The 22,654-nt window shown below is 41.7% G+C and overlaps 1 protein-coding gene across 1 annotated transcript in view; it reads left to right on the top strand.

Moving 5' to 3' along the window:
* Positions 1-22,654, top strand: part of LOC135374730 (cilia- and flagella-associated protein 45-like) — a 238,809-nt gene that overhangs the window by 94,281 nt on the left and 121,874 nt on the right. The window contains exons 5-7 of the mRNA XM_064607654.1: positions 8,416-8,475; positions 8,538-8,591; positions 9,556-9,618. Coding sequence (XP_064463724.1) covers positions 8,416-8,475; positions 8,538-8,591; positions 9,556-9,618 — 177 coding nt within the window. The remainder of the gene's footprint in view (positions 1-8,415; positions 8,476-8,537; positions 8,592-9,555; positions 9,619-22,654) is intronic.

Raw genomic sequence — 22,654 nt, 5'->3', positions numbered from 1 at the left:
TCTGCATCTCTGCACCCCATAAATTTCAATTTCGTTAGAACAGAACAATGTTCTGTCGCTTTCGGAGTCATAAGGAACAACCCTAAAAATTCACACTAAATTATATGGGGGGGGGGGGGGATGCCGAGCGGCACTCCTGGATCACTTGGCGGGGCATGTCCCAGGGAAAAAAGTCATCCGATCTGCCACACCGGTGGAGATGCCGCAGAGCGCCCGTGAGAGAGGAAGAGATAAAAAAAAACGCGCATATGGCCGCGGCTAATGCGCGTGAAATTATGTATCATCTTCTCTTTATTATGACCGGGTCACATGACCCGCGAAGTAGCCCCAGGGAGGGGCGACCACATGCCTTATGCAGAGGGTGACACGCGTTAAAGGTGGTAAGAACTCCTACCTGCAGGTACTTAGTTACGGGTGTAAAAGGTTTAATATTGTTCTTCTACACTTCGTAATTCTATTTACAGTTTATTGTTCAATGCTTCTCATTCATAACGTGTGCAGAGTTAATACAAAAACGCACTTTTTTTTTTCGGATACGAGCGAGTACACGTTCCGCCATCCAGGTAACTCCATCCGTTGTTACGTCATTTGAGGAATGCAGCATGCAATCAGACGACAACGCGGAGGTACACATAACGTTATGCTCTACACTTTTCAAAATGAACTTCACCACATAGCGCGCTCTTAGCTAGCCATCAACCCGAATGACAACGTCCTTGTACTTGATTTGTTGAAAACGGGAGGCGAAAGTTATTTTGTAGCCATAATACCGTACATAATGGATACATAGTAGGTTCCGCCTCCCATTATCAGCAAATCAGGAGAGAGAACGTTGTGATTGAGAATGATAGTTGACTAGCAGCGTGCTATATGTGGTGAAGATATGGACCTATCAGATTCATCTATAGGAAAGGTGTCACAGCCAACGCGTTAAAATCGCCGTTTGGAGCCGACTGTCGGCGGGCTAACTTGGTAGAGTTCGTAGCCCCTTTTAATGATTGCTTTGGATGGCTCATGATGTTGTTGATTTCGCAATTACTCGTAGTGCTTTTTGGAGCGCCAAGGCAATGTAGTGCTTAAAATGGCAGCGACCACGGGCCAGGTCATGCTGTGCTGCTGCTATCGTGCAGGTAAGAATGGCCGGAACGAAGTGGTCTCTGCGACCAGCGGAGGGTGCATTTATCGTTACTATGACAATTCGCTCAGCATCTGCGGGAACGGTGGTCGTCATATTAACGAGGGTTCACTGTACGACCTACGAGGTTGACATGTCGTTGAGTTTTCGTTTCCTCGCGCAGTGTGGAAGAATCCTACAAACTTGCTCACATAATAAGTGCTTTCTTTCAGAATTTATCACAGCGGACGCGTATTCCTGTACAGATTCCTACAAATAAATTATTTTGTCATGGAAAGTCCTTCAAACGAACGCTGAAAGTTGTATATTATAACAAGTTACGAGTGTTTGTGAAAAAAAAGGCATCTCTCGCAGCCTCCTCTAAGAAACTAATTCACCCTGTAAGAACCTGATTCACCCCGTCTCTATTCAACCACATGTAGTGCAGCAGCGCAAAAATAACGGTGCAGCAGTACGGTGCGAATACGCAGTGTACGTCCCCGGTATGAAACGGCACGAAACGGTATGAAACGGTATGAAAACGGTATGAAAGCGATGCTTCCGGCAAGTTTTATAACGCTGTCCGACACAACGACGTATAAGGGCTGCAACATAAAATTCTAGGCAGACGTTTTGTTATGCTGAGGAGGGCAGCGTCCTCGATTCTACAGGGCAGAAGTTAAAATGAGCGGAGGTAAGCTCATTCAGCTCATACAGCGTCGTGACTGCACCCCATGAGTTCATATTTGTAGATGGCGTTGCGTTTGTGTAATGGACTACAAACCTGTTGGAGAGGTTTACCGCTTCATCCCCAAGAACACGCTAACATCCCTCACATATCCTGAAGATGTCAATGATGGACAAGAATAACATTGTTGGAATATCCCCACAGGATCCTCAGTTTGTCAGAAAAGTGTTAAAATGAGACTTCAGAGATGACCCGAGGGACAACATCTGGGAACAAAAATGGGATAATTTGAGGAGCAGTCTAGGAACTTCTTTTAGGTTAGGCCTCATATCCTCCAAATGCCCATTTCCACCGACGTCCCAAATCAACCAAAAGCTCATTTCACTCGAAAAAATGTTCGGAGGTTCTGGGCTTTCGGTTGATCTGGGCACGCGGGTGGCAGTGACCCATATCCCCCAAAAGCTCTTTTCATCCGAGCGCCCAGAACCACCGAAAGCGGGATACTTGAAAGGACACGATTCCTCTGTTTGTCAGGGAGAGGAGGAAGGCTAAGCGGTTTTTGTGTGTGCGGGAATCCAATCCTGCAACTGAGTCAGAAGTGAAGTTTGCAAAGGAAAGGTATTATTGATGTCGATCGCGTACAAGAAATGATCCGATCCGAACAGAGAGATATTTTCCATGTGAGTGACAGGGCTCCAGGCACTGTGTAGGTCATCATAGTGGAAAGGAAATATAGTAACAAAGCGCCCACTTCACAGGTCTCGAAGAAGGTTACAAAAAGGACCTCCTCCTTTACTTTTCTTTTATGCGTTCTGTTAATACAGTTCAGAAAACACGCTATTAACCGGCTGAAACAACCCCTAGAAAAAGCTTGCAAACAGTATGAATGCATGAAACCAACATATCGTCTGAACTGTCGACCTCCTCTGAAGGCGCTTGAGGTTTGTTTGTTTTCCGCCGTCTCGCTAAATGTTCCAGCCACAGAACATACCACTCCCACCAAGCTCTTTTTCCGTGAATCATGACGCTGACTTCCATAACCTTCCGGAGATAGTGCTTCTCCCGTCAGCAACGTGCATACCAATAAAATTCACTTTCGGGATACCTCTCCGTTCAGATCACTTCTTGAACGCGATCTCATTTGTACACACCGAGTGTCGTGTCATTTCTATCCAACTACGATCAAGCTTCTTTTATATAGATCCTGTGCATCAGCTCTCATATTTATATTAGTCATATATGTTACATCTCTAAGGAGAATTATTAGTAAGCAGGGGAACAAAGGAAGCTGTGCAAATCAACGGACCGCTTACCTCATGCTACAGAACATTTCGAGCACCGGATGAGCAGCAGTCAGGAACCCACGTGACCCTCTCTGGCGAGTTGAAGGAAGTACAGCTCGAAGCAGAGTTAACTGGAACGCCACTTCGACCGCTGAATCGGGAAGAGAATCACCCTAGCGGCGCTTAGGATAAATAAAGGGAAATAATGTTTCCACTGTCCTACTTATGGCGAATTGTGGTGGTCATTTAATTACAACACTGCCTGGCGCTCAGAAATTGCTAGGTTGGCTCCGGAGCTGGATCATGTGACAGTTGCCACCCGAACATGAGTGCCAGGGATCTGGCGGTTTTAGGATCAAGATCAAGCTCGCCTCATCCCTTTTGAATCAGGGCAGCTGAGTTCGTACACTTGGATCGCGCTGGGCCATCGCGGTCGCCTGTCTTCGGGTTCCGTCGTCTACTAAATCACGTGAACTTCGACGTGCGGTCCAATGACAGCACTCGCCACCGTTGCAGTGCGGATTTGACGACACCAGATATAGTTGGGCAACCCGCTGCTCGATCGTTTCGAGACCGGACGAAAAAAGTAATAGCTGAGAAATTCCAGGCGCACAGAAAGTGCCACGCGAACATGCAAGATTGCTTGACCGCTCGGGATCTGTCAAAAAAAAAGAAAAGAAAAGAAAAGTTGCCACCAAATGACCACCACTCGCCATGATGCTGCGAGGGTGTCCGCCTTGGCATGAGTTGTTGACTCGGCATTACTCTCAGCGGTGGTTATCATCGCGATGTTTGTTTGGGTTTGAGACGATTATGTAAAGGTGTATGCTGGCCGATATAACGCGGATACGATGCTGTTCTCATTGATACGCGCAAAGGTGGACAGCAACTCCAATAAATTTTCCACTGGACCCCGTGCATCCTGATTTGTTTTATCACAAATCTGAAAATGCCCCACTGAGCGAACGCGACCACTTTCGCGTGTATCAATGAGATAAAGGCATCGTATCCGTGCGATATCAGCCGGCATACACCTTCACATCATCGCCGCAAACACAAACAAACATCGCGACGATAACCACAGCTAAGGGCAATGCCGAGTCAATAGCTCATGGCAAGGCTTACACCTCCACAGCAACACAGCAACAGTGGGACAGTCGGAACACTATTTGCCTTTATTTCTCGTAAGAGCCGCTAGGGTTGCTCTCTCCCCGAGTTTAGCTCCGGCAGTCCAAGTGGCGTTCCAGTTAACTCTGCCTCGAGCTGTACATCGGATTCCCGCATACTTGGGAGCCGCTCACCCTTCCTCCTCTCCCTGTTAAACGGTGGACGCCTGTCCTTTGAAGTATCCCGCTTTCGGTGGTTCTGGGCGCTTGGATGAAAATATCATTTGGGGGATATGGGTCACTGCCACCCGCATGCCCAGATCAACCGAAAGACCAGAACCTCCGAATATTTTTTTGGAGGAATTGAGCTTTTGGTTGAATTGGGACGTCGGTGGAAATGGGCGTTTGGAGGATATGATCTGCTACCCTTCTTTTATTTCTCTGTCTTTTAGAAGTGAGCAGACGTTTTCAGTAGACACCAACTTCGTTATTTGCATGCTTTCATTTTACGCCACCAGCTTGACTTTTTTCAGCGTATTTCCGAAGAATGGGTTTCGCGATTCCAAAAGCAAAAAAAAATAAAAGGAAAAGAAATACAGGTACAAACGTATAAAAGACCCGCGTCACTAATAATAAGGGAGCTCACTTTGAAAGAAATATGCGGCAGTGGCATTAGTATTGCCAACTGTAGGATGGGGCAAGCGAAAGCTCGCCCTCATCACATTGAAAAAATAGTACCGGCAATAGTAGTTTCATTTCCTTCCGAAGACGAAACAGATACTATATAGTGCTTGTCTTGCGAACTCCACCATATGCCAGAGTCTTCCTCGCATCTAAGTCAAAACGGAGGGGTGAGGTCCCTAAGTTTAATTCGATTTCATACACAAGCAACACCGAAGTGACGAATTGCTTGGAGTATTAATTTAGAAGCAAGGTAACGTCCGTGTTTCTTACTTAGTTCGTTTAAAACTTCCATCGAAAGTCGAGCACGCGCTATACTATACCGGCATTTTTCTGTATCTTCGACGGAAATGTTCCGTGTAGCATCCCGTCAGGGACCTTCCTCGGATGTTCATGAGAACGAGATCACAATGACTGGTTTAGCAAGCGATATTTTAACGCCGATTTAACTCTGTGCGTGGAGTATCCATTAAAATTATTCAATTTGTACATGTAACCCTGTATATTTGTTTTTATTTTGTGTTTATAGTATTATTACAAACAAACCAGAACGAACCAGAATTGGCGCAAGCATCAAAATGTATAACATAGTACACTAATTCTGCTCTCCTGTATACGTCCTCCGGTTGACGACCGCTGGGCCTACGCAAATTACAATCCCTGGACAACCCCATGATGACGCTCTCTGGACCTGCTCCGGATATCCCATCACGCACGAGGACGCGACAACACATTGACAACGTCCTGAGGATCGCGAGTGTTCTTGAGGATCTTTTTTTGTGTAGAAACCCTGAGTGACCTGATTAAGGCTAGAAGAAAATCTGCCCATCCCTCTCGTTTTAATGTGCCATTAACATTTCGGAACGGCAGTTCTTCATGTTGTTGCGACTGGCGGTGATGTGCTTGTGGACTTTACCGAATCTGTCCATGCATCGCGCGCACTGGAGTCAGTTTCATATACAGGATGTCCGGTGAGAAACTGTCGTTGAATTTCTAGAAATAGGATTTACTTATGAAAATTAGCAAACTGCTTGGAATACACGCACAGGGACTTCTGCTACAGATTCAGGCAGTCTTCATTCGCGTCACGCATTATTTAAGCTAATTTTGCTAATTCAACTCTGACATTAGCCATGAAACGGTAAAGTTTTCTTGACGAATACGGAAGCCGATGATTATAGTACACTATTCCAATCGAAATCACAGTTTCTGCTGAAGATTTCTAAAAAAAATTGATGGCCGCAGAACTGTCACTTGGCGAGGCGTGGTCGACGAAATTTGTGTTTGCGGAAAGTTTCGCTCCATCCAGATGCCCTCGCTCCTATGCAAGCAAGCACATAATCACACCTCCTGCTTTTATCAACGTGCATGCCTTCAATTCCCAGCCACTGATAACGTCGGTTACCGCGGTAGTGCCCTAGATGGGGTGTGGCTGTATCAGCTTTGTCGCGATAAAGGCAGAGTCATCACTTACGCTCACAGAAATTTCATCGGCCACGCCTCGCTTTGTGACGGTTCGCGGCTCTCAGTTTGTTTTTTTAGAAATGTTCAGACAAAACCTGTGATTTCGATTGGAATAGTGTCCTATAGTCATCGGCTTCCGAATTCGTCAAGAAAAACGTTATCTTCGCTTGGCTACTTTTCGAGTTCAAATAGCAAAATTAGCTCAATTAATGCGTGACGTGAATGCAAACTGCCTCAATCTGTAGCAAAAGTCTCTGTGTGTTTTCCAAGTAGTTTCATAATTTCCTTAAGTAAAACCTATTTCTAGAAATTCAATGACTCTTTCTCACCGGACACCCTGTAGTGTTACCGTTAGGTGCCCGGTCCAAACCTTTAAAATGATTAAGGTATATAAACTTAGAGTATGGTAACATCGAGATTACTGCATAAAAATACCAAGATCGTTTATTTAGAATCAAGTTTTCTTTACCCAACTAAACCCCGGTATGAATTTGTTTTGTTCATGAGCTCTTGCTAGCGAAGAGCTTAGTAAATCACCATATTTTCGTATTTGTTAAATAATTGTAGTATCCTCCTCGTCTTATTTTTTGGTAGGGGCGGGAACTGAGTACGACAAACACTTCCACATTACATAATTTTCTTGTGGTGAAGTGTAATGATTATTTAACCTGTGACCTGAATGATTATTTTATCGTCATGTTTCTCGTTTTTTTTTTTTTCACAGCTTCCCTTAGATTTGGTCTTAGATTTGGTACAGAGGGTACGGAATGCGAAAGATCCAGAAGGCAGAATGTGTACATGCGTAAAAAGAACAACATGACAATTACAGAAAATTTCCTTTGTCTTCTTTGGAATGCCACATGAACCGCAAGAGTTCACGGCGCAAGTCTTCACGCAAGTCTTCACGGCGATATAACTGAAAACGTAACAACAGCTTTTAACGTGCAGTATTCACCATTACCTGCAGGTGTAAGTGAACACTCCGGCTGAAATAAGCTTGTGCATCACAGTAGCCGCGATCTGGTCTGGACTATGCTTTTGCTTCCATGGTGCCTTTATTCGAAAATATGTGTTTCTTTATGAGAGCTTTTGCACACGCGCGCTTTGCCTGAATATCGTTTTCATACTTGAAGACATGTAGCATCGTAATGTCACGAATTATCCCATCCGGATAGTATGCTGTATTTATATATTAAAATATCAGAAAAATTGTACCCGTGACGATACATTATTTTGAGGGGTCTAAACTCACTAAAGACTGGTTATGTGTGTGTGAATTCATCACATTCGCGAGCATTCACAAATTTCAGGGCGGCGGTTACTGTCGCGAGTGGGACGCCGCTTTGAGAAAGCAGGTTACTCACCTGATTCGATTCATTACTACGCTTTGAAGAGACTATTTCAGGTATTAAGCTTCCTTCGACGTTGCCCCGACATCGTTGCGACTTAAACGAAACCTGGGACTATTCGCCTAAACTTTGTAAGCTATCAGCTGTCAGTTTCTGGATCATCCCTCTATGAGGATGACTGTACTGTCGCGAGCAACATATATATTGGTATTTTGGTATTTGGGCATATGGGCACTTGTAAACAATAAATAGGAACGTGCAGGCAATAAAATGACTTAACGACTTCCGTGTCATTCCTTGAAGGTCAGTTCATTTCGGACCCTAGAATAACACAGTCGGTCTTTACTCAGCAACTGCCTTTACAGGTTACGATGAACGCTGTTAGAATTGAGGAAATAAATGATTGCAGTTCAGGTTCAATCATTGTGTTTTATTTGTTACTAATTCCTTATGTATACTGCGCGATATTTCCTTTCCTCTCTGCCAATAAGTCCCCCCTAACGACATTACCAATGGTTCATGATCCAACAGCGTATCTACTTTGATGAGTGCGAAGTAGTTGCATTTTGATGGAGTTCCCAAGCCTCCGAACCCACAGTTTAGCTGGAATTTATGCGGAAGCGAGCCCCCACACGAAGACATGCTTCTGGATGAACGTTGTGTTCTCGCTGAATCGCTCAGCAGAGCGTAATCAGCTAAGCTGTCAGCAGTTTCTATTTCACTCTTGCAGATGATGGACACTTCCTACAGAGCCATTTGGAGCGCAGTTCAGGAAACTCAAGAACTCTGTGTAATAAATCGTAGATATGATGCAAAGCGAGTATGGTTGTCAATGACAGTTTATTATTGCAGGCATCACGGTGCAGTGACAAGTGTAAAGAAGATTTTGAGTTAGAACGGCAAAAGGTATTATTACTCTTTGTGTACAAATAACATTAGTGTAACAACAGGAAATATAACAATAAGACTAATACTACACTCTTAGAACGAGCACGTTCTGTTTAAGTCGAGGAGGAGAAAACGAGAGGATAAACCAGGAATCAAAGTACGGATAGAAGAGGCTCATGTTATTTTGTTCGTAGAACGCCCTCAATAAAATAATTAGGTTCTCATAAAGCGACTGAGCTGAGGAACAGGAAAATAAAAGAAAACCACTGAAAACTGACGATAAGCTCCGAAATAAAACCGATGAACTTTCCCAGCATGTCTTTTTCACGGTGGAGGGATGGAGAATATCATCTCGATCTGGCAGATTTGTTCAGGGCTCTGGTGCTGCTCTGTCTTACGCATAAAAGTCTGAGTAAACAGCACACCATTGCAAGCAAGGCACAAAACACAATAAGTGGATAATCATTCAGTTTTGTTCTCAAGCAAAAGAATTTGTATGACACGCTGCAGTTGCGCTCCCCAGATTTGTATCACGCTGACGACTGTACGATATCTAAACGCTCAACTGAAATAATAGTCAGGGGAAAGAAAATACTCATCATATGAAAATGATGCATTTGCGTACGCGGAAATGCGTACTAGCGCACTCTTAAATGGCTGTTCATCTATGATGGTAAACAGTAGACCAGCTCAGGCAAAGTAGATGTGTATATCAAGCGGTTTGTACGCATTATTATGGTCGTAATGCGCAACAATAAAAACTAGCGCTCGTCCTGTCTGCATCTACCGTATGGTCGTCTATTCCAGCGGATTCTTCTGTACTGCAATAAAAACTACTGTTTGCGTTCACCTTACTAAACGGTCTAGTGCTGGTGATCACGATTACTTCAGCTCCCTCAATTTCCCGATGCTCTGAAGATTTAAATAAGACAGAATGTATCGTAGTGTCTACCAATACTGTCATGTTATTTTACCCTTTCAGGCAGAAGCTATAGATGAACAGGTGAACAACGTTGAAGGCGATTATAAGAGAAAAATGAGTCTGGTAAGTATGCACATCCCATATAGCATGTATGTTCATTTTACTATGCATTGAAAATTATGAAGGTTCCGGCGACATGCTTTTCTTCGTACATATACCTCACCTGTAAATCTACAACGAAATAACCCAAGCAAGACCATTTTCGTAGGGAACACCGGGGGCCATCCCTAAATGAAGCGACGCGTAACACTCGAACATCAGCGCCATCATCTGTCTTGTTTGAGCGTGATACACGTAGCTTCACTGAGGAAAAATTCTGATGTTCTATGCACCATGAATCCTCTCCGCCATCCTTTCGGCTCCGACATATCAAGGCCTAAAACTAGATTGTTCGCTTCAAGTCATTCACTCACATGAGCATTTACTTTTTGAATGAGGTGCCCCACTCCACCCCCCACGTAGGTGACTTTACAACAACAACGTTATTTTAAGATGATGAATGAGGAGTTCCATCGCCAGGGTGCGCGAAACCCACTCTTTCGTGTCTATTTAACCATTCCCTGTGGAATTTTGTCATTTTCCTCTTTTTTTAGATTACGTGCACAGGGCTTAATTCCTCCCTGTTTTATGTAACTGTATTATGTTATTCTGTTATGCATTTTTTAATGGGTTAGCATTAGAAGGGTCATAGAAGGCAAGCGGCGGTGTCGATGTGCGGACAGACGTGCAGAGCGTAGTACACGCCGAGCGGATGATGAGTGTTGCGGAGGAGCACAGGAGGCAGGAGGGAGCATATCACCGAGAGGAAGTGTGGCGGTGCAGTGGCGCAAGTGGAAGAGCGGTGCTGGCGGCACAGGGGTGGCATTTAATATATTGTTCCATAGATGACAGCGTGCTGGGCGAACGTATTGCATCCTGGGCAGGTCCTGGTCGCACGTAACAAGAGACATCAAGACGCACGTGACCTTAAAGATGGCGGCGCCCGTGATCGGCGGCCAAACCGTCTGTAAACAATGCGGCTGTTGTTTCTGCACGACGTTATGGATGTGTTTGGATCACGGTAATTATTTTTGTCCAATAATCTCACAGTAAATCGCGCAGTTTTACACATTATGCCTTGTACTGTTGACAACTTCCAAAGATGTGATGACGACCGCGCGTTAAGAATTCATTGAGCCGGTGCGATGTACTTAAATAAGGCGAATGGGCTACCATGTTGGGGAAGAAGCATCGCATAGTTTACGCTGGCAAAATAAGTTCATCTCTTGGTGTTATGACGAAGAAAATATGTCAGTAAGCGGCAAAATGACATGTAACCAAAATCACAAGTAGTATAGGTACGGTGTTAAACTACGGCCATGTTAAACTCGAACATTGCCATCAGGGCAGCGACACCGTCGTTCGCGTATTTTTCCCTGCGCGCGGCAGGCAGCGCTCGGGTGGAGGCTCTTACCGGTGGGCGGAGCGTGGCCGGAGGGCTGCGTGCGCGCTTACCCGCTCACATTTTTCAGCCTGAGCCGACTTCTTTCATCATTTTTCAATCTGTGCCGATTTCAATCGCATTTTTACCCCGACTACAATAGGTGTGTGGTGGGCGGTTTAGATGCAAAGGATAGACATACACAAAAGTACAAGTGAAAATATATTTATTAAAGTCATTAGTGTCAGGAATTATGTTATGACTCTGTGTGATGGAGAAAAACTTAACCAAAAATATGATGCAATAGCATTGAAGGGGTATCACACTTTTTATTACTGATAATCACGCAAGTTTTTAATTAAGCAGGAGGTGTAGCACATTTTAATCAAATAAGATATTTTAAGCAATACGATTACAATCAAAATTAAAAGTTTTATTATAAAAAGTCTAATATTATTATATGTGACCACCATAGTGAAGCTTTAATTACAAGTGCCCATAGATGTAGTTAATTGCGTACAGCAGATAACCCGGAAGACCATGGGACAGGAACACAAGACGAAATAAAATCTATAACACTACAAAGAAGATATTCTTAATCAAAACAACAGAAGGGGAGATTAATCTATTATTTTAACTATCATAAAATCATCCTCGTGACTTAATCTAGTCGAACCCCATACAATTTTCTTTCTAAGAGACACTACAAACATTACTTTGTTTTATGAATCCAACACAGAAAATATATTAAAAAATGAACTTCACCGCATAGCACGCTCCTAGCCAACAACCAGCTCTAATAATATCTGCCCTGATTTCTTAAAGACTGGAGGCGTACGCCTGACAGTTATGAACATTTTCGAGCGCAATAGGGAAGATAAGTTCCAACATTACACATTTAATCAATTTCTTATTAAGTAAACAGCACCATACAATTTTCTTTCTAAGAAACACTACAAACATTACTTTGTTTTATGAATCCAACACAGAAAATATATTAAAAAATGAACTTCACCTTATAGCACGCTCCTAGCCAACAACCAGCTCTAATAACATCTGCCATGGTTTGTTGAAGACGGGAGGCGTACGCGTGACATTTATGAACATTTTCGAGCGCAATAGGGAAGATAAGTTCCAACATTACACAATTAATCAATTTCTTATTAAGTAAACAGCATAGACATATGGAAATAATGAGAAACACGATCAACAGCTAATAGAGAACCAAAACCCATCACATAAACAACAGACACATGCAGGAAAATAAATGAAAAAGAATCTATCAAAACGATAAACATGCACGGATGAATAGTAGAGAAACACTTTGAACGGCACATGATGAATAATTTAATACAGCACAGAGCTAACGCTGAATAGCAGAGAAACACTCTAAACGGCGCATCTGCCAGCGTGTAAACAACAGACAGGAAAATATTATTGAAACAAGATCAACAGCTAATAGAGAGCCAAAATCCAACATGTAACCAAGAGGTACACAAAGGATAAATAGTTGAAGAGCAATCTAACAAAACGAGAAACATGCACGAATGAATAGCAGAGAAACACTCTAAATGGCGCATCTAGCCAACGTGTAAACAACAGATAGGAAAATAATTGAAAAAAAAGAATCTATCAAAACGATAAACATGCACGGATGAATAGCAGAGGAACACTTTGAACGGCGCACCATCCACATGTAAACAATGAAATAATGAGAAATACAATCAATAGCTAATACAGAACCAAACATATGCACCAAAGCAAACAAGAGGTACACAGAAGAAACTAATTGAAAAAAAGAATCTATCAAAACGATAAACATGCACGGATGAATAGCAGAGAAACGCTTTGAACGATGCATCTGCCAACATGTAAACAACACACAGGAAAATAATAGCGAAACAAACTACTAAACATTACAATTTGAAGTTGAAATAATATATCTTTTGAACTATCATAAAATCAACCTTGCGAGCTAACAATATAGAATTTTCACCCTACTCAGGCACTATAAACATTACCTTGACAGAGCTATCCAAACACGCATCACAGCTATGCTTTACACAGTACAACCTGACTCGAGATCTGGTGGGGTCACTCTCTCCCTCCATGCAGCCCAATGGGGTCACTCTCTCCATCTATACAGCCCAAAGCGAGGAATCTGTTGTCAATCTGTGGAGTGGGGAAATCCTCTCTCTTTTTCACATTCTTTCCTCCAAAAGGAAGTATTCTTAGGATCGGTGTACAGAGGCGAAATTTTTTATTGATCGCAAATAGACATTGGAATTATTCGACTCTTAAGAACACAATAAGAATTCTATCAAAAAACAATAGCATGCAAAAAATCAAAGAATAGACTTTTATGTCAGTGCAAACTGGTTTTAGAAAAATATTATCTTAGCAATCGAGAAAATATTATCGGCGCAAACAATACCAAAATCAGAAACATTGCATTTAATATATTTCAGATCAGACACAACTATTAGGCATTCATTGTTCTCAACTCACAAAATATCAATCGTGTGAAAGTCAAGTTTACTAATTCGAATTCTAATTCGAATACTAATTTGAAAACGAGAAACAAATTTAATTACATAATTTCTTATGATAACTTTGCAACAGTAATTTCTACACGCAGAAGCCACAAACAACTCATCTGAAATGCAAAATTATTGTGTTTGCTACAGCGAAAATCAACGCACACAGCTCAAAAATACATTCCCAACTAGTAGAATATTTTTATTATTATCAATCGAATGGTCATCTGAAACAAAGTCAAAAGCAGTAATTAATTTAGGCAAAACATTTTTCGTAATCACACAGCGCAAATATACATCACAGAAACACGTCTTTTTCATTTCAGGACCCACTAGTGAAAGCAAAATATCAATCGAGTGAAAGTCAAGTTTATTCAATGATAGAAACAATACTAATTCGAAAACGAGAAACAAATTTAAGTACATAATTTCTTATGATTACTTTGCAACAGTAATATCTACCCGCAGAAGCCACAAACAACTCATCTGAAATGCAAAATTATTGTGTTTGCTACAGCGAAAATCAACGCACACAGCTCAAAAATACATTCCCAACTAGTAGAATATAGGCAAAACATTTTTCGTAATCACGCAGCGCAAATATACATCACAGAAACACGTCTTTTTCTTTTCAGGACCCACTAGTGGAAACGAAGTGAGAGAGGGAAGCTGAGCTCCCGTACACTTTCGTTAAGGTTACGCCCGCAGGGAGTAGGGGAATTCAACAATGGTCTTGGTACCATAGACTCGCTCCCACAAGTCAAGTTAGGGAAGGAGGGTCTCTAGCGCTGTCTTGTACGTAGAATCATTGAAAGCACACGTTTTTTCCTTACACATCACATCTTTTTGTAAATTGAATTTCATAATTCTCACGACAGGTGGAACATTCTAAACCAGATAATAAAAATTTAATCAATAAAATAAACATAGATATGCTTTTAACTAAGTGTAGACGTGCAATTGAAAACAGAAGAGACAATTACTCTACATTGAAAAGGTGGACAGATTTTGTACTCGTTACCATACGTCATGGGAGGACCTGATAAAAAGTTGCTTCGAAAAGTAGGAGCCGCGAAACGATTCAATTATCGCTGCATTTCAATACGTCCTAGACATGGTCGTATTCGGAGATATAATGCAAATTATGGAATTCAAGACACGAGAACTTGTATGCCGAATCTACAACAGTTATAAAAATATTTGCACGTCATCATCGGAAGGACCACTTGGATTGATGGTGGAGTTTTTGAGGTTTGCTAACGAAGAATTGAAATACACTATACCAAACGTAATTGTAATCATTGCAATGGGCATTGCATTAATCAAGAAAGCAATCAGACCAAATTATCATATACAAGTAGTCTATATCGCACGATTCATTACGGATTTGTTGAAATTACGCCTAACGGTTGAAATGGAAAGTACATAACAAATTTTATTACGTGATATATTCCACTAGAGCCTCTACACAATTATTTTCTTCTATCAGTTCGCGCAATGATGTCGAATGAACAGAAGTTCAATATTGTTGTGCAAGGTCCGATGTATCATCACTTATTGAAGCTCAACAAACATATCAATAGCGGCGGGCCACCGGACGATTTTCATCTAATACTTTCTTGTACGCCATTCAAGAATCTTCATACAAAGAAAGGAAACATCAATAAGAGACTGTGCGAGTTCATCGCAACAAAGTGCAAGTTGTTGAAGCAATACAAACTCGGCGACAACATATCATCTACGTTAATCAACGCTGGATTCAAGCACCCAGTAGTCAGAATAAACTACATGATGTCTTCGGAATTCATCAATCAACAAACGGAAACTTCAGAGTTTGGAATAGAATTGTAATTTATCGAAGTAAACAAGTGTATAACTGAAATAATTCTTTGACACCATTGTAATGTATTCTACACATCGCAACGAAAACAGCTTATGATTAGATTGAAGATTGCTAAGGAGACGTTTATTCCACACTATATACAAGGATCTTCGCACGGAATCAGCGCTGGCAATCAGAGAGATTTTACACGACCACACACTATACAACACCGACACCCGAAGGAAAGAATTGTAGAAGAATCGCTAATTGAAATTTAGAGGTGTGTTACATCAATCTTTGTTTACAAAGATAATCACTAAAATTTGGCGAAAGCTTATTTTATGAATTAAATTGCACAGTGTATATATTTTTTCAGACTATTGGACAGTTGACAATACTATATTGAAAGGAATATATTATCAAGTGATGCGAAGGCGGAGTCTACAATTCTAATCATCATAACATGCGGCACACAATTCCAATAAGATTTTGGGAGAATCGAATCACACAACTGTCATCAGGAATATTTAACCGCTATACAATGAAGATAAGCACTATGCATAAGATATGTAATTATAATAAGTAAATATTCCTCTAGCAAACTTAAAGCAGCACACATAAACGTAGCTTCAATTCACAGAATGTACCCGAGGTTTTTAATTAGCCATGCTGAAAAACTATGAGTCTATTCATTATGTCATGGCATATGAGGCACTACTAATGGGAAGGGCATACTTTAATTTTAGATTATTTTAGCTCATAATGAAACAAAACGCAAACTCCAACACCAAAGGTTCTTGTTTAAATTTTCAACGTCAAAACTGTACACTCTTTCTCAAATTTTTTAAATATATATATATATATATATATTAAAAAGCTGTCTATATAGTCACACATTGTATACAAGATATTTGTTTGTACATTAATTGATAAAATTTATCAGATCACATTCCGAAGCAGTGGCGACTATCACACATCAGTAAGTGTTTAATTAAAATTTGAACTGCTGCCCCAATTTACGAACTGAGTTGTGGAAAGCATAATTTCACAGCTTTAGCTGGCTCACTTTGATATGCGATGGTTTTAAGAACTCTTTCACGATGACAAATAATTTAATCGAGTGTGTTGATGTTTTCTATATACTCTATAACATAATGTGAATTCTCCACGAAGTGGATAGTGGATTTAGAATGTTCCACCTGTCGTGAGAATTATGAAATTCAATTTACAAAAAGATGTGATGTGCAAGGAAAAAACGCGTGCTTTCAATGATTCTACGTACAAGACAGCGCTAGAGACCCTCCTTCCCTAACTTGACTTGTGGGAGCGAGTTTATGGTACCAAGACCATTGTTGGATTCCCCTACTCCCTTCGGGTGTAACCTTAACGAAAGTGTACGGGAGCTCAGCTTCCCTCTCTCACTTCGTTTCCACTAGTGGGTTCTGAAATGAAAAAGACGTGTTTCTGTGATGTATATTTGCGCTGCGTGATTACGAAAAATGTTTTGCCTAAATTAATTACTGCTTTTGACTTTGTTTCAGATGATCATTCGATTGATATTAATAAAAATATTCTACTAGTTGGGAATGTATTTTTGAGCTGTGTGCATTGATTTTCGCTGTAGCAAACACAATAATTTTGCATTTCAGATGAGTTGTTTGTGGCTTCTGCGTGTAGATATTACTGTTGCAAAGTTATCATAAGAAATTATGTACTCAAATTTGTTTCTCGTTTTCGAATTAGTATTGTTTCTATCATTGAATAAACTTGACTTTCACTCGATTGATATTTTGCTTCCACTAGTGGGTTCTGAAATGAAAAAGACGTGTTTCTGTGATGTATATTTGCGCTGCGTGATTACGAAAAATGTTTTGCCTAAATTAATTACTGCTTTTGACTTTGTTTCAGATGATCATTCGATTGATATTAATAAAAATATTCTACTAGTTGGGAATGTATTTTTGAGCTGTGTGCATTGATTTTCGCTGTAGCAAACACACTAATTTTGCATTTCAGATGAGTTGTTTGTGGCTTCTGCGTGTAGATATTACTGTTGCAAAGTTATCATAAGAAATTATGTAATTAAATTTGTTTCTTGTTTTCGAATTAGTATTCGAATTAGAATTCGAATTATTAAACTTGACTTTCACACGATTGATATTTTGTGAGTTGAGAATAATGAATGCCTAATAGTTGTGTCTGATCTGAAATACATTAAATGCAACGTTTCTCATTTTGGTATTGTTTGCGCCGATAATATTTTCTCGATTGCTAAGATAATATTTCTCTAAAACCAGTTTGCACTAACATAAAAGTCTATTCTTTGATTTTTTGCGTGCTACTGTTTTTTGATAGAATTCTTATTGTGTTCTTGAGAGTCGAATAATTCCAATGTCTATTTGCGATCAATAAAAAATTTCGCCCCTGTACACCGATCCTAAGAATATTTCCTTTTGGAGGAAAGAATGTGAAAAAGAGAGAGGATTTCCCCACTCCCCAGATTGACAACAGATTCCTCGCTGTGGGCTGTATAGATGGAGAGAGTGACCCCATTGGGCTGCATAGAGGGAGAGAGTGACCCCACCAGATCTCGAGTCAGGTTGTACTGTGTAAAGCATAGCTGTGATGCGTGTTTGGATAGCTCTGTCAAGGTAATGTTTATAGTGCCTGAGTAGGGTGAAAATTCTATATTGTTAGCTCGCAAGGTTGATTTTATGATAGTTCAAAAGATATATTATTTCAATTTCAAATTGTAATGTTTGATAGTTTGTTTCGCTATTATTTTCCTGTGTGTTGTTTACATGTTGGCAGATGCATCGTTCAAAGCGTTTCTCTGCTATTCATCCGTGCATGTTGATCGTTTTGATATATTCTTTTTTCAATTATTTTCTTCTGTGTACCTCTTGTTTGCTTTGGTGCATATGTTTGGTTCTGTATTAGCTATTGATTGTATTTCTCATTATTTCATTGTTTACATGTGGATGGTGTGCCGTTCAAAGTGTTCCTCTGCTATTCATCCGTGCATGTTTATCGTTTTGATAGATTCTTTTTTTTTTCAATTATTTTCCTATCTGTTGTTTACACGTTGGCTAGATGCGCCATTTAGAGTGTTTCTCTGCTATTCATTCGTGCATGTTTCTCGTTTTGTTAGATTGCTCTTCAACTATTTATCCTTTGTGTACCTCCTGTTTACGTGTTGGATTTTGGCTCTCTATTAGCTGTTGATCTTGTTTCAATAATATTTTGCTGTCTGTTGTTTACACGTTGGCAGATGCGCCGTTTAGAGTGTTTCTCTGCTATTCAGCGTTAGCTCTCTGCTGCATTAAATTATTCATCATGTGCCGTTCAAAGTGTTTCTCTACTATTCATCCGTGCATGTTTATCGTTTTGATAGATTCTTTTTCATTTATTTTCCTGCATGTGTCTGTTGTTTATGTGATGGGTTTTGGTTCTCTATTAGCTGTTGATCGTGTTTCTCATTATTTCCATATGTCTATGCTGTTTACTTAATAAGAAATTGATTAATTGTGTAATGTTGGAACTTATCTTCCCTATTGCGCTCGAAAATGTTCATAAATGTCACGCGTACGCCTCCCGTCTTCAACAAACCATGGCAGATATTATTAGAGCTGGTTGTTGGCTAGGAGCGTGCTATACGGTGAAGTTCATTTTTTAATATATTTTCTGTGTCGGATTCATAAAGCAAAGTAATGTTTGTAGTGTATCTTAGAAAGAAAATTGTATGGTGCTGTTTACTTAATAAGAAATTGATTAAATATGTAATGTTGGAACTTATCTTCCCTATTGCGCTCGAAAATGTTCATAACTGTCAGGCGTACGCCTCCAGTCTTTAACAAATCAGGGCAGATATTATTAGAGCTGGTTGTTGGCTAGGAGCGTGCTATGCGGTGAAGTTCATTTTTTAAATATATTTTCTGTGTTGGATTCATAAAACAAAGTAATGTTTGTAGTGTCTCTTAGAAAGAAAATTGTATGGGGTTCGACTAGATTAAGTCACGAGGATGATTTTATGATAGTTAAAATAATAGATTAATCTCCCCTTATGTTGTTTTGATTAAGAATATCTTCTTTGTAGTGTTATAGATTTTATTTCATCTTGTGTTCCTGTCCCATGGTCTTCCGGGTTATCTGCTGTACGCAATTAACTACATCTATCATCACTTGTAATTAAAGCTCCACTATGGTGGTCACATATAATAATATTAGACTTTTTATAATAAAACTTTTAATTTTGATTGTAATCGTATTGATTGAAAATGTCTTATTTGATTAAAATGCGCTACTCCTCCTGCTTAATTAAAAACTTGCGTGATTACCAGTAATAAAAAATGTGATACCCCTTCAATGCTATTGCATCAGATTTTTGGCTAAGTTTTTCTCCATCACACAGAGTCATAACATAATTCCTGACACTAATGTCTTTAATAAATATATTTTCACTTGTACTTTTGTGTATGTCTATCCTTTGCATGTAAACCGCCCACCACACACCTATTGTAACCGGGAAAAAAATGCGATTGAAATCGGCACAGATTGAAAAATGATGAAAGAAGTCGGCCCAGGCTGAAAAATGTGAGCGGGTAAGCGCGCACGCAGCACTCCGGCCACGCTCCGCCCACCGGTAAGAGCCTCCACCCGAGCGCCGCCTGCCGCGCGCAGGGAAAAATACGCGAACGACGGTGTCGCTGCCCTGATGGCAACGTTCGAGTTTAACAAGGCCGTAGTTTAACAGCGTCCCTATACTACTATCACATGAACTCAAAATGACGTTTTCTATGACGTGCTACCAGGACAAGATGGCAGTTTTCGCCAGAAGCACCCGCTTGAGTGTAGTTACAATAATGGCGGGTTTGTGTCACCCCTGTGTCTGGCGGCGTGCCCGATGCGCGGCCAAGTCTGGACGTGCCCAGGAAGTTTCAAGTATGCAATGGAGTGCGAACCAACTACGAGTGCAGGGCACCAGTGTTGCCAAATTTGGGGAAAAGTAGGTACATTTAGCGGATTTCGGGGTCTGTCTAGCAACGAAATTTTGCATTTGGCATTAGTGGATTTTTTTGTGTGACTTTTTGGTACGTTTAGCGACTTCTTTAGGGGCACCGATATTCCTTCATGGAGTCAGGAAGAATCGTGATTTGTCTGTCACATTTCTGTGGACAACAAGCTCTTGCGAAAAACAATATGTTTCGCTAGCCTAGACTGTCCAGCATGCTGCTCAGGCAAGGGTTGATGATGATTCGTGTTTTATTGGCGCGGCGGTATCTACTCATGCAGTGGCGGACCCAGGATTTTTCTGTGGGGGATCCCTGCGTGGACAGCTTGCTCTTACACGACCAAGGTTAAACTAACGACTGAACTATAAACGGGGGGGGGGGGGGGGTCACGACATCCGGTCCTCCCCTCACCCGAAATCCGGCTTGCGCGGTTAGCGAAAATGTGCCACAAGAGGCGTCAAGCAGGCGCCGAGCTTCGCGCGGCAGAAGCATAGACAAAACCAGCTCCCCGTGATGGAAATATGGAAACCCAGCACTTCCAGAGGCGAAGGCAGCAGCGAGCTAAGCGACAGACGGAGAGGGAGGCGTAGATGGAACGACAGCGGGTACATTACGACGGCGTAAGCGTTGGTGAAACACTTCGTTGAATATCCCTTCGGGTGTGAATGATCCGTGTGCGCCATCCTCTGGCACAAGAACAACTTGTAAGTGTTTCCAGCAGGCAAAGAACGAGTACGTGTTATTGCGTTCCCAGGCCGCGTTGTGTGAAGGTTCATGGTTAGCCGCACGTGCGTGCAATTGGTGAATGCATACAAAGTTCCCAACTACTCGACCTCTAATAGGTATGTGTACCCACCGAAGTATGCGCACTTGTCTGAACTCAATACATGAAGCGCGAACCTGATTTCGCCAAGGATTTCAGTTATGCAGATTCACAGGCTGATGTATAACGCTAGTCCATAAGCAGGGGCGCCGGAACAGGGGGAGCAGGGGGAGCACGGCTCCCCCAGTGTCAGCCCAGCATCATAATCTACCACGGTCTAACGGCATGGCCTGTGCATGTGTTCTTTCGGCGGCCATAAATTTAGAGAGCAATAAGCACAGAGCCTATCACTGTCACTGTGTGCGGAGACCATTTGAGAAGAACTACATACGAATGGTGGCAGGTTCACAGGGTTCTGGAGTTGACCATGGCAAGGCTTGTGGGACAAAGTGCACTGTCGAAGTTTCGAAGAGCAAAAAATCAGTCCGAAAGTGTGTGCCAGGAGGTGCGAACATTACCAGACTCAATCCACGGGGTGAGGTGGGGGGACAGAGGCGCAAACGGGAATCACGAAAGGCACGCAAGACACCAGACATCTGGGGGAAATAAGGATACAAAGAAATCGCCTGGTTGCGGACAGAGGGTTGTTATAGGGGCGGTTTGCGAGGTGCAACCACAGATTTCAGTCGGTTGTGGCCAGGGTGCCCACTTCGAGCTGGCGTGTAAGACCTGTAGTACGACAAGTGCGATGGACTGAGACGACACGTCGCACCGGTGTTGTGTTCATGTGTCGGCAGCGCAAACGTCGAGGGAGCGCCATTATGTCGTCGCCTGCAGCAGCGTTACAGGATTATCAAACGCCATTGACATCAGAGAAGGCCACACCTCTGGCAAGAGATGTGTATCGCAGATTCTTTGTTATCTTCATATTATATGTTAACCTGTCATAGTAAAATATTCTAGCTGTTAACCTGATTGCTGGCTCCTCACTTTCCACCGTACCGATGTCCAAAATTACCCGCTATTGTCGTTTACCCGGCTTTTCTTATTGAGTCGCCCTGGAGTGATAACGACAGCGTGCCACCCAGTCAGAGGGCACCTGTAGGCTCTTGTTGAGCTCGAGACCTCCCCGGAAAAGTCGGCTTTATTCGCAGAAGACTTGCAGATCATACGATATTCGCTTCCAGTCCGGCACACGTACTTGCCGCGACGACGATTCCCGGGGACAAGTCCCCCGAAGTTCCTTACACATTACTTGTCGTAGAAGTCTACGCACTGCGTAGAGGTACAAAAAGCCGGACGCACTAAACTCATACCAACTAGCGCACCACCAAGCGCAATTTAATTACAATACTTCTGCAATGTTATTTTAAATCTACTGTACAAATATGCGCATGTCGTAATTTGCCTGGAGCACGTTTACAGTTTGCGTAGCAACACTGTATAACGCAGGCATGAGCCCCAAAGGGAAATAAGTGGTGATGATGATGATGATGTTTATGGTAGCACTTTTTTTCGCTCCCCCAGTGGAAAAATAGTTCCGAC

Source organism: Ornithodoros turicata, chromosome 1 (assembly GCF_037126465.1).
Source record: "Ornithodoros turicata isolate Travis chromosome 1, ASM3712646v1, whole genome shotgun sequence".
NCBI classification, from domain to species: domain Eukaryota; kingdom Metazoa; phylum Arthropoda; class Arachnida; order Ixodida; family Argasidae; genus Ornithodoros; species Ornithodoros turicata.
Note: the sequence above shows the minus strand (reverse complement) of the source record. Positions and strands in the feature narration are given on the sequence as shown.